Source organism: Oncorhynchus mykiss, chromosome 14 (assembly GCF_013265735.2).
Source record: "Oncorhynchus mykiss isolate Arlee chromosome 14, USDA_OmykA_1.1, whole genome shotgun sequence".
Classification (NCBI taxonomy): domain Eukaryota; kingdom Metazoa; phylum Chordata; class Actinopteri; order Salmoniformes; family Salmonidae; genus Oncorhynchus; species Oncorhynchus mykiss.
In genome coordinates, this window is record NC_048578.1 from 42,367,127 (window position 1) to 42,380,017 (window position 12,891).

At 49.9% G+C, this 12,891-nt stretch overlaps 1 protein-coding gene across 16 annotated transcripts; it reads left to right on the plus strand.

The window, feature by feature from the left end:
• The first annotated feature begins 1,308 nt into the window (after positions 1 to 1,308).
• Positions 1,309 to 10,243, plus strand: LOC110489238 (E3 ubiquitin-protein ligase RLIM). Of its 16 annotated transcripts, XR_005036020.1 has the most exons (6): positions 1,309 to 1,439; positions 4,558 to 4,788; positions 5,319 to 5,426; positions 5,684 to 8,933; positions 9,161 to 9,291; positions 9,665 to 10,243. XR_005036020.1 is itself a non-coding variant. In XM_036943584.1 (4 exons), the coding sequence occupies exons 2-4, from the start codon at positions 4,620 to 4,622 to the stop codon at positions 7,678 to 7,680; spliced, it is 2,274 nt and encodes a 757-aa protein (XP_036799479.1). In that variant the 5' UTR covers positions 1,309 to 1,439; positions 4,558 to 4,619; the 3' UTR covers positions 7,681 to 10,243. The 16 variants fall into 16 exon arrangements, 3 of the variants coding, with proteins under 3 accessions (XP_036799479.1, XP_036799480.1, XP_036799481.1); XR_005036014.1 differs by having other exon boundaries at positions 5,684 to 9,648; positions 9,681 to 10,243; XR_005036013.1 differs by having other exon boundaries at positions 5,684 to 9,632.
• Positions 10,244 to 12,891: the final 2,648 nt, after the last annotated feature.

Here is a 12,891-nt window from a genome sequence, read left to right on the forward strand (position 1 = left end):
ACTAACCCTGATTCAGATGACCATCCTACCCATGCTAGATTACAGATAAGGGTAGATAAGGGTGATAAGGGTGCACTCAAGGCAGATAAGGGTGCACTCAAGCGGCTAGATGTTCTTTACCAGATTTGCCACCAATGCTCCTCATACATAACTGCATTCTATACTCCTCTGTAAACTGGTTATCTCTGTATACCCGTCACTGGTTGATGCTTATTTATAAAACCCTCTTAGGCCTCACTCCCCCCTGAGATATCTACTGCAGCCCTCATCCTCCACATACAACACCCCTTCACTCCCCCCTATCTGAGATATCTACTGCAGCCCTCATCCTCCATATACAACACCCCTTCACTCCCCCCTATCTGAGATATCTACTGCAGCCCTCATCCTCCATATACAACACCCATTCACTCCTCCCTATCTGAGATATCTACTGCAGCCCTCATCCTCCATATACAACACCCCTTCACTCCCCCCTATCTGAGATATCTACTGCAGCCCTCATCCTCCATATACAACACCCATTCACTCCCCCCTGAGATATCTACTGCAGCCCTCATCCTCCATATACAACACCCATTCACTCCCCCCTATCTGAGATATCTACTGCAGCCCTCTTCCTCCACATACAACACCCGTTCTGCCAGTCACATTCTGTTAAAGGTCCACAAAGCACACACATTCCTGGGTCTCTCGTCTTTTCAGTTCACTGCAGCTAGCGACTGGAACGAGCTCAAAGACTCAATCATGGACACTCTTACTGATAGTTGTGGCTGCTTTGTGTGATGTATTGTTGTCTCTACCTTATTGCCCTTTGTGCTGCTATCTGTGCTCAATAATGATCGTACCATGTTTTGTGCTGCTATCTGTGCTCAATAATGTTCGTACCATGTTTTGTGCTGCTGCCATATTATTGTCGTGTGTTGCTACCATGCTGTGTTGTCATGTGTTGCTACCATGCTGTGTTGTCATGTGTTGCTGCCTTGCTATGTTGTTGTCTTAGGGATCTATTTTTGTAGTGTTGTGTTGTCTCGCTTGTTGTGATGTGTGTTTTGTCCTCTATTTATATTGTTGTTGTTTTTTTATCCCAGGCCCCTGTCCCCGCAGGAGGCATTTTTGCCTTTTGGTAGGCTGTCATTGTAAATAAGAATGTGTTCTTAACTGGCTTGCCTAGTTAAATAAAGGTTAAATAAAATGAAATTTAAAAATAATGTTGCATGAATCTGTTTTTGTGAATTCCATCTCTCACCACTACGTGGCGCTGCAGTCAAAGTACAGACCAAAAACAAACATCCTTCTTCCGTCTCATTCTCCCCCAGTTTCCGGAAAATCCCTGAGAAAATGAAATCCTGAGGCCGTACCCAAATAGTTAAGCGAATTTGTTAGAATAAAACTACGAAAGTCCACAAATAAGGAATAACGACACAAATACAAGACAGGTACTGTAAAAAGGATAACATATTTAGATTTTGTTAACTCGTCTTGAAATATAAAGTGGCTCGTTAAATTGTGCTAACCTGTTATTAGTTAGCTAGCTTTAGCGGTCAGCTAGCAGCGATCGGTCGCAGCGGCGTCGGAAGATGTTCGCTAGCGGACTAGATTGCTTAATCAACTAACTGACCCAAGTAATCCGTGTGGATTATAACGTTAGTTAGATAACAACGTCAAAAACATATATTTTGAAAGGGACCATGTTCACTAGCGAGGCAGCCAACGTTATTTCTAACCTTTACTGGCTTAGTTTCGTGTTGGTGAAAATATTTCGGTCTTCCTTATTCCTGATGTCATGTAGCTAACGGTAGTTAGCATTGTTTCGAGGTTTTCATTTATTTACTTACTAACTAAACTACCCCGTTTGCGCCAGCTACAAACAACACAGACGTCAAGTTTTTTTTCTATAGCGGATGGCATAATCATCATTTTTGGTGTAAGTGGATGTCTATTTACACAAAATACACCACAAGAGCTAACTAATGTTAGCTTGCTAATTCCACAAATGACTGCAAATGTAAAAGTTTGTCGTTAGCCTGCTAGCCAACGTTAGCAGGTCTGCTAGCTAGCCAAATGTTTATCTTGCGTTAACTAGCTATTTAGTCTTGCCAACTTGAAATGTTTGCTATGGTCACAACTTAAAATCATAACAATATACCAACGAAATCATTATTTTATCTAGCTTTGTCTTTTAAATGGTAAATGTTGGGATGTAACTAGCTAACGGAGTTGTTAGTCCATCTTTTTAGATGCCATTTTTTGCTAAGCTAGTTAGCATGCTAATTGTTAGCTCGCCAGATGATTCCATTTTGTTTTTCTCGACTTTAGTCTGACTGGCTAGCTGCTGATTTGTAATCAAAACAAGGGACTCCGTTTTAAATGAGACTTTTAAAGGATGTGACATGTTGTTGCATCGGAGTAAAGGATGATCACCGGGCCATCAATATTTTCCCTTGATGTCTGAAATGTCCTCATTACGTTAACAGCAGTTTACTGAACGCTAGCTAACTTGGTAGCTAATAAGGTAATCGGTCTAATTCTATTTGTCGATGAATGTAATTTAGGGGTGACTAGCTCTGTTTGCCTTGTATAACAATAACATCAAAAATATTCAATGTTATTAGAATCTACTGACAGTCTCCTGTCTGTGGCCTTCCCCACCACTACCCTGCCAGTGTGTTAGCTCTGCTGACAGTCTCCTGTCTGTGGCCTTCCCCACCACTACCCAGCCAGTGTGTTTGCTCTGCTGACAGTCTCCTGTCCGTGTCCTTCCCCACCACTACCCAGCCAGTGTGTTAGCTCTGCTGACAGTCTCCTGTCCGTGGCCTTCCCCACCACTACCCAGCCAGTGTGTTAGCTCTGCTGACAGTCTCCTGTCCGTGGCCTTCCCCACCACTACCCAGCCAGTGTGTTAGCTCTGCTGACAGTCTCCTGTCCGTGTCCTTCCCCACCACTACCCAGCCAGTGTGTTAGCTCTGCTGACAGTCTCCTGTCTGTGGCCTTCCCCACCACTACCCAGCCAGTGTGTTAGCTCTGCTGACAGTCTCCTGTCCGTGTCCTTCCCCACCACTACCCAGCCAGTGTGTTAGCTCTGCTGACAGTCTCCTGTCTGTGGCCTTCCCCACCACTACCCAGCTAGTGTGTTTGCTCTGCTGACAGTCTCCTGTCTGTGGCCTTCCCCACCACTACCCAGCCAGTGTGTTAGCTCTGCTGACAGTCTCCTGTCTGTGGCCTTCCCCACCACTACCCAGCCAGTGTGTTAGCTCTGCTGACAGTTTCCTGTCTGTGGCCTTCCCCACCACTACCCAGCCAGTGTGTTAGCTCTGCTGACAGTCTCCTGTCTGTGTCCTTCCCCACCACTACCCAGCCAGTGTGTTTGCTCTGCTGACAGTCTCCTGTCTGTGGCCTTCCCCACCACTACCCAGCCAGTGTGTTAGCTCTGCTGACAGTCTCCTGTCTGTGGCCTTCCCCACCACTACCCAGCCAGTGTGTTAGGTCTGCTGACAGTCTCCTGTCCGTGTCCTTCCCCACCACTACCCAGCCAGTGTGTTAGCTCTGCTGACAGTCTCCTGTCCGTGTCCTTCCCCACCACTACCCAGCCAGTGTGTTAGCTCTGCTGACAGTCTCCTGTCTGTGGCCTTCCCCACCACTACCCAGCCAGTGTGTTAGCTCTGCTGACAGTCTCCTGTCCGTGTCCTTCCCCACCACTACCCAGCCAGTGTGTTAGCTCTGCTGACAGTCTCCTGTCTGTGGCCTTCCCCACCACTACCCAGCTAGTGTGTTTGCTCTGCTGACAGTCTCCTGTCTGTGGCCTTCCCCACCACTACCCAGCCAGTGTGTTAGCTCTGCTGACAGTCTCCTGTCTGTGGCCTTCCCCACCACTACCCAGCCAGTGTGTTAGCTCTGCTGACAGTCTCCTGTCTGTGGCCTTCCCCACCACTACCCAGCCAGTGTGTTAGCTCTGCTGACAGTCTCCTGTCTGTGGCCTTCCCCACCACTACCCAGCCAGTGTGTTAGCTCTGCTGACAGTCTCCTGTCTGTGGCCTTCCCCACCACTACCCAGCCAGTGTGTTAGGTCTGCTGACAGTCTCCTGTCTGTGTCCTTCCCCACCACTACCCAGCCAGTGTGTTAGGTCTGCTGACAGTCTCCTGTCTGTGTCCTTCCCCACCACTACCCAGCCAGTGTGTTAGCTCTGCTGACAGTCTCCTGTCCGTGTCCTTCCCCACCACTACCCAGCCAGTGTGTTAGGTCTGCTGACAGTCTCCTGTCCGTGGCCTTCCCCACCACTACCCAGCCAGTGTGTTAGGTCTGCTGACCCTTTGCTGTGTCAGTGTGTTGAAGATGCAGCTGGGCATTTCTATTGTCTACCCGGTACAGCGAGAAGAGGATGGTGATGGCACACTTCTCTGAGCCTGCTTCCTCTCGAGGTTTCTTCCTTCTAGGGACGTTTTCCTGGCTCTTGTGCTCTTGCTTCTGCCTTAATTGTGCTTTGGTGTCTAGGCCGGGCTACTGTAAAAGCACTTTTTGACAATTGCTAATGTTAAAATATATTTGATTATCCCTAGCAGCTGGATCGTGGGGACTCATAGACAGCGTTTATCTCCAGCTTCTCTCCCTTCGACACCCGATGGAGGGCTCCGACAGTTCCGAGCCGGGCGCCAGTGACCAACCAGAGGCCCAGCGCAGGCGGCAACGGGACCGGCTAGACCGGGAGGAGGCCTTCTACCAGTTTGTCAACAACCTGAGTGAGGCAGACTACCGGCTGATGAGAGACAACAACCTGCTGGGTACCCCAGGTAACTGACTCTCCTTTAATACACCTGTAGTAACACCTGTTATAAACCTGTAACACGCCTCATTAGACAACATCCTCATTAGACAACAACCTTAACAGAGCAGTGTAGAGATGGATTTTCAATCTCATAGAAAAGTTAGACGTCTTCACTTTCTGTTTCATGTAGTCCTTATTTTTCTATTGCAGACTGTGGGTTGAATGACTTTTTCAGTCAGGTTTTTAGATTGGCTATCTAAGGTCGTTGTCTCAGGTTGAGTTTTTCTTATGATGTGCTGGAAAACCAAAGCCTGCGGACAACTGAAGATACCACATCAGGCCAGTGGAGTGGGAGGTGGGCAGTATTTCCCGTGGAGAGCAGTGAGAGGACAGGGCCTGTCCTGGTAAGTCTGGTGGTTCTCAGTACTGTCCTGTTGCTGTGTAACCAGGAGACAAACTACAGCTTTATGGGCAAATACTTGTGTATTTCCAGTAGTAAATGAAGGCAGTTAGAGCCAGTGTCGGTGTACTGAGTTGTAGTTTCATCCCTCCTAGGTGAGATCACAGCAGAGGAGTTGTTGAGTCGGCTGCAGCAGATTAAGGATGGACCAGAGCAGCAGCAGCCTAGCATCAACACCAGTGAGACTGGAGAAGCTACAGGAGGTAAGGCTCCTCTGTACTTTTCATTGTCTTTCATGCAGAAATTCAAAGTTGGCTGCTTTTAAAAATGTTTTCTTTAATGGTGAAATTGCCACAGTCACTGCAAACAACAGTTTTTTTTTCTCTAGAATGTTGACGCGTTCTCTCTGTTCCATTTAGAATGTTGACGCGTTCTCTCTGTTCCATTTAGAATGTTGACGCGTTCTCTCTGTTCTATTAGAACCGTCTCTAGAATGTTGATATGTTCTGTCTTCTACTAGAACCAACAGAACCGGTGGAAGGTCCAGAGGACCCGTCTAATGGCGACACCCTCTTGGATTGGCTGAACACCGTCAGGCGGACAGGCAACACCACCCGCAGTGGTCACAGAGGCAACCAGTCATGGCGGGCAGTGAGCCGGACCAACCCAAACAGCGGAGACTTCCGGTTCAGTCTGGAGATCAACGTTAACCGTAACCTGGCCGAGCAGCAGGCCCGCGCCGATGTGGAGACGGGCGAGGGGGAGGCTCAGGAGGAAGGCCCAGCAGAAGCACCTGGCGATGGGGTGGAGGCAGTGGTCGGAGTGGAGGTCCAGGCAGGGACTGAGGCAGGGACTGAGGCAGGGACTGAGGCAGGGACTGAGGCAGGGACTGAGGCAGGGACTGAGGCAGGGACTGAGGCAGGGACTGAGGCAGGGACTGAGGCAGGGACTGAGGCAGGGACTGAGGCAGGGACTGAGGCAGGGACTGGGGCAGGGACTGGGGCAGGGACTGGGGTGCCCATGGAGACAGGAGAGGTGCTCGAGGAACCAGTTGTGGAGGAGATGGCTGTCATAGTGGAGCCAGAAGCGGAGATGGAGCCAGAGGCTGAAGTAGAAGCAGAGATGGTCCCAGAATTAGTAGTAGAGGTAGTCCCACAGCCGCCCAGCCCTGTCACCGCCACCCCTCCTGTCTCCAGACCAGCCAGTCCCCTGGTGCAGGCCACCCCGGCCCCCGCCCCCCCCAGCCCGCCCCCTGAGGAGCCTCCCCGACGGGGCCAGAGACGAGCCCGCAGCCGTAGCCCTGAGCAGCGCCGGACCAGGGCTCGCACCACACGGAGCCGTTCCCCTCTCACCCTGGACCGACTGGACGGCCTCCCCCGCCACGTGCCCAACGCCGCCCCTTCACACAGCCCCCCCACCCTGCCCCCCCAGGCCCCCGCAGAGGGAAGCTCACGGACTCGACAGCATGTTCTGTCCCGGCAAAGCACTGCAGAGTACGATGTCCAGTCAGCCGGAACAGGGTCTGGGAACGCCCCAGAGCCCGTTACCACCCCACCCCAGGAGGGAGAGGCCGCGGGCGCGGAGGGAGCAGCAGGACGACGTCCCCCCACTATCATGCTGGACCTGCAGGTGCGCCGTGTTCGTCCAGGTGAGTACCGCCAGAGGGACAGCATTGCTAACAGAACCCGCTCACGCTCCCAGAACTCCAACAACACCTTCCTGTACGAGAGTGAGAGGGGGGGGTTCCGCAGGACCTTCTCCCGGTCCGAGCGTGCGGGTGTGAGGACGTACGTCAGCACCATCAGGATCCCCATCAGGAGGATCAGTGATGCAGGGTTGGGAGAGGCCACCTCCATGGCTCTGCAGACCATGATACGACAGATCATGACCGGCTTCGGAGAGCTCAGCTATTTCATGGACTCAGACTCTGACTCCTCGGACTCAAACCGTGGCGGTGGTAACCCCACTGGCGCTGCCGACCTAGCAGAGGCGCTCAACACTCCCGACGGGGGAGTAGCTGGTATGGCGGAGGGGGCGGAGCCTCCTGTCTCAGTGGGTGGGCCTAGTGTAGGAGGAGCCGGGGAGGCAAGGACAGAGGAGGGGGAAGAGGGGGTTGGTGTAGGTCTGGCCCCAGGGATAGGTTTAGGGGTGGGGGGCACCCCCAGGGAGGGGCGAGGTCGCCCCCGTGCCCCCATCAGTCTGGAGGAACCAGGGTCACTACCCTTCCTCCGCCTTGCTCACTTCTTCCTCCTGAATGATGAGGATGAGGAACAGCCCAGAGGACTCACCAAGGAGCAGATCGACAACCTCTCCACCAGGAACTTTGGGGAGAGTGATGCTCTGAAGACCTGCAGTGTGTGTATCACAGAGTATGCTGAGGGGAACAAGTTGAGGAAGTTGCCCTGTTCTCATGAGTACCATGTTCACTGTATCGACCGCTGGCTGTCTGAGAACTCCACCTGTCCTATTTGCCGCAGGGCCGTGTTGGTGTCTGCTAACCGGGAGAGTGTGGTCTAACCTGGAGAGCTGGAGGTCAGGGGTCAGCGGTGCTCCAGGCAGACAGCTCCAGTATATAACACCGTGTCAGTTCTGCAGGCCTTTCTCCTAGTCAGACCATTTACATTGTTCATGTTTTCATTCTTAAGACATCACTGACTTTTATCCAACTGACATGCTGGTGTTTGGAGAGACGGAGACAGACGAGACGGAGACAGACAGGAAGGTGGTGTCCTCATAGTGTAGTAAGAGACATGAGAGATGCCACTTACCTACTCTGAGAGGACCAACAGACCCCACTCTCCCTTACCTACTCTGAGAGGACCAACAAACCCCACTCTCCCTTACCTACTCTGAGAGGACCAACAGACCCCACTCTCCCTTACCTACTCTGAGAGGACCAACAGACCCCACTCTCCCTTACCTGTCTTACCCCAAAAGGGACTCCACTGTCCCCACCTGACCCTGCTCTCCACCTGAAAGACTTAACTGCATTTATCAATACTCTGGAACGGCTCACAGACTGTCAGTGTGTCAAAGCTTGCTGAATTAGTTTTTAAGTTAAAACTGTAGAATGTTGTACAGGCTTTAATGGGGAGAACAAGATGTGACGGACTTGGATTCCGTTGGGAATTCTATCAGTTTATTTGGACTCGTATTGCATCATATTCATGACATCGGAATCAATAGTAGTGATTATTGATTATGAACTGTGTTGAACCGTCGTTGAGAAGGGATGTAGGTGTCTGTTAACTGATGCTAGTATGTAGTCTAACTCTAGCCCATCACATGAAGCATTTTCTATTCCTGCCCTCTGACAGTGTTTCATCATGACATCTCGGAGTTGTGATCTAGCACCAGTCCATCACTGTTAATCTAGGATCAGTGGCGGTCTAGGATCAGTCCATATAATCTTATTCATTAAACCTAAGTAGCCCAACTGATCGTAGATCATCACTCCTATTCTGGGACACTTTGTGGATACGGGTCCTGAAGGATAACGACAACCTCCTAGTGATCCTGACCTTGTAATGTCACCATGACAACCTGTTGATTCTGCTACAGTATGACCAGGAAGTGAACAGAGGGCTACATTATGGCTCTGTCTCAAATACCACCCTATCTCTATATAGTGCACTACCCTTAGGACTCTGGTCAGAAGTACTGCTCTATATAGGGAATAGTGACATTTGGGAATCACATTTATTATGAGTTCCAAGTGTTGGTTAGACCCCGGCCAGGTTAGACCCCAGGCCAGGTTGGAGCCAGGCCAGGTTGGAGCCAGGCCAGGTTGGAGCCAGGCCAGGTTTGACCCCAGGCCAGGTTGGACCCCAGGCCAGGTTGGAGCCCAGGCCAGGTTGGAGCCAGGCCAGACCCCGGCCAGTTTAGACCCCAGGCCAGTTTAGACCCCAGGCCAGTTTAGACCCCAGGCCAGGTTGGAGCCAGGCCAGGTTGGAGCCAGGCCAGGTTAGACCCCAGGCCAGGTTAGACCCCAGGCCAGGTTAGACCCCAGGCCAGGTTGGAGCCAGGCCAGGCCAGACCCCGGCCAGGTTAGACCCCCGGCCAGGTTAGACCCCGGCCAGGTTGGAGCCAGGCCAGGTTAGACCCCGGCCAGGTTAGACCCCAGGCCAGGTTAGACCCCAGGCCAGGTTGGAGCCAGGCCAGGCCAGACCCCAGGCCAGGTTAGACCCCAGGCCAGGTTAGACCCCAGGCCAGGTTGGACCCCGGCCAGGTTAGACCCCGGCCAGGTTAGACCCCGGCCAGGTTAGACCCCGGCCAGGTTAGACTCCAGGCCAGGTTGGAGCCAGGCCAGGTTAGACCCCGGCCAGGTTAGACCCCAGGCCAGGTTGGAGCCAGGCCAGGTTAGACCCCAGGCCAGGTTGGAGCCAGGCCAGGTTAGACCCCAGGCCAGACTGGAGCCAGGCCAGATCCCGGCCAGGTTAGACCCCAGGCCAGGTTAGACCCCAGGCCAGGTTGGAGCCAGGCCAGGTTGGAGCCAGGCCAGGTTGGAGCCAGGCCAGGTTAGACCCCAGGCCAGGTTGGAGCCAGGCCAGGTTAGACCCCGGCCAGGCTGCTGCCTCTGTCCTGTGTTTTGGCCTAGAACTTCAACCACCAAGAGACATCTTCATATCTGGAACACCAGTGCAATAACTAGAGTGGGAAAACTGAGACAGAAAATAGAGAAAACAAAACTTAATATTCTCAACTTGTATATTATTATTTCTAAAATATTGTAGACTGAATATTCACAGTTAAAATGAAGACTTTGTTCCCTTTTAAAAATGTGTTAATCTTTTTATTTTCTAGAGCTGGGTTCTTTGTGTACATTCTGATAGCGCTCTTTCTTGTTGAGCGGTGGGCCTGTAGGATGCTGTAGGTTGGCTGTTCACACAGAGGGAGGGAGTGTTCCATGCCACGATGACATCACATTCTATAGGTTCCATGTGTTCTCACGGTTGCCGTCATTACCTCCTCCCTGTACAAATAAAGTTTTGGGTGGTTGAAGCTCTGTTATTGTTGATAATGACCAGTTGTAAATGAACTGTATTGTGTCTTTCTGACAGTGCTTCCCCTACTAACCTGGCTATCTTCATCAAGGCCTCCTACTGCACTGTGTTGCATTGCTCTCAAACGGCTCCCTGTATGCACTATAAAGGGAATAGGGAGCCAGACCGGTCCTGTAGTGTAATATCCCCATGTTCATCTTTATCATGAAATATATTCTTCCATCACTTGTTGTTTGGCCTTAGAGGATATATTTTATAATTGATGATCCATGCAGAAGATGTGGTTGTTTCAGTTCACAGGGGGTGATGTTGAGAGGGCCACGTTGTTTCAACTAACCTCGTCGTGAACCAGGCTTCTCCAAGGGAGGTGTGACCACTTGATTTCGGAGGTATAGCAAATCAGTAAGCTGTTTCCAGGTGGAGCACCTCTACAGACATGATCAATAGGGTTGATCAGAGTTAATCAATCAGTAAGCTGTTTCCAAGTGGAGCACCTCTACAGACATGAACAATAGGGTTGATCAGAGTTAATCAGTAAGCTGTTTCCAGGGTTGATCAGAGTTAATCAATCAGTAAGCTATTTCCAGGTGGAGCACCCTTACAGACATGATCAATAGGGTTGATCAGAGTTAATCAATCAGTAAGCTGTTTCCAGGTGGAGCACCTCTACAGACATGCTCAATAGGGTTGATCAGAGTTAATAGAGTGGGAATGTGGTAATTACCAGTTGGATGCTGTCGCGTGATATGATCTCGTTGAGAAACGCCGATTGGCTAATGGCCAGCAAACTGCATCGTCCAGGGAAACTGCCTCGTCCAGGGAAACTGCCTCGTCCAGGGAAACTGCCTCGTCCAGGGAAACTGCATCGTCCAGGGAAAATCTGCCTCGTCCAGGGAAACTGCCTCGTCCAGGGAAACTGCCTTGTCCAGGGAAACTGCCTCGTCCAGGGAAAATCTGCATCGTCCAGGGAAACTGCATCGTCCAGGGAAAATCTGCAAATAATATTGAGTAGTTATTTATGATAGAAGGTGATTTGTTCATCAGTCTCGGCTCCAATGTGGAACTGTGTGTCTGACCACCTGGCCTCACTGAGCCTGAATGTTTTATATATATATATATATATATATATACTGAAGAAACATAAACACAACATGTAAAGTGCTGGTTTCATGAGCTGAAATAAATGATCCCAGAAATGTTCCATATGCACAAAAAGTTTATTTCTCTCATTTTGTTGTGAGGTTGGGCAAAAGGCCACTGCTATAGGGTGCTGAGGAGTATTTATTTCTGTAATAAATCAATTTTGTGGGGAAAAACGTATTCTGATTGACTGGGCCTGTCTGTTAAGTGTGTGGGCCTATGTCATCTGAAATCCATAGATTAGGTCCTCGTTTATTTTTAATGGACTGGTTTCCTTATATTAACTGTCAAATCATTGAAATTGTTGCATGTTGCGTTTACATTTTTGTTCAGTATATTTTACAATAAAGATATGTGCCTCAAAACCTCTATGGATCACTATCAATTTAGAGTGGCAAACATGGACAATAAGATCTATATCGGGGTAAGCATTATGTTCAGATGAAACGGATATGATTTCACCTCGTGTTTTTACACGGATATTGTGTTGATACATCAAGCTGCCCATAATATGGTAGGCGGAATACTCCAGCAATTACGGTATTATGGTCAAGTTAAGTATGTGGGAAGAAGGAAGTGAAGGCTGAAACTACAAAGGAACGATGTGGCTCCGTGCTTTAGGTTGTCACTTGGTGCGTTGTCAAGGGATTTACCGACATGAAAGACCTGTAGAATATAACTAATGGCAGCTGTTCTTAAACGGAACTACGGAATAGTTCCTTGTCTTCAGAAAACACTTTTATGAACGAGAGGCTTGTGTAGTCGCCCACAGTACAATTTATGTATTAGATTATAAGATATTAACCTGTATCTAGACTGTAATGAATATCGTATTTTATAAATGGAGAAAATGACACCGCTACATTGGTTTCTGTTTACCGATATACCGTAATTACCCGAATACAGTTTACCGCAGATGTTGATCATAGTACTACTTAATTTGACCACGGTGGGACGCTGTCTACACGTTCATGTGAGTAGTTTATTTTACATGCATGATTTTTTGCACACTTACATTGTCTCTGGCCATGTCGTCCCAGCTACAGCCCAGGTCCTGTGGGCTGGATGTGGTGTCGGTGGGGGTGAGATATAAGAGGTCCATCCCTGCACAGGTGAGTCACCTGGACCACCTGGTGTTGACCGTGAAGAATGTTCCAGCCACCTGCAACTTCTACTCCTCTGTCCTGGGCATGGAGGTCATCACCTTTAAGGTACATTCTGAGTACTGAACACAGACTGCACAATCAATGATTCGTCTATTGATCACTTTTACTGAGACATTCATTATTCTACTTTGGATAAAACATGGGTTGTCTAAACATTTTCTGCTGTTCTGACCATGGTAGTTTCCACAGCTAAGTGTCCATCCATCAGGCCTAGATCCTAACTTCCTGTTCTTAGTCCTAACTTCCTGTTCGTCTTGCCCATCCATCAGGCCTCGGTCTTAATGTCCTGTTCTTCCTGCCCATCCATACATCAGGCCTCGGTCTTAATGTCCTGTTCTTCCTGCCCATCCATACATCAGGCCTAGATCCTAACTTCCTGTCCTTAGTCCTAACTTCCTGTTCGTCTTGCCCATCCATCA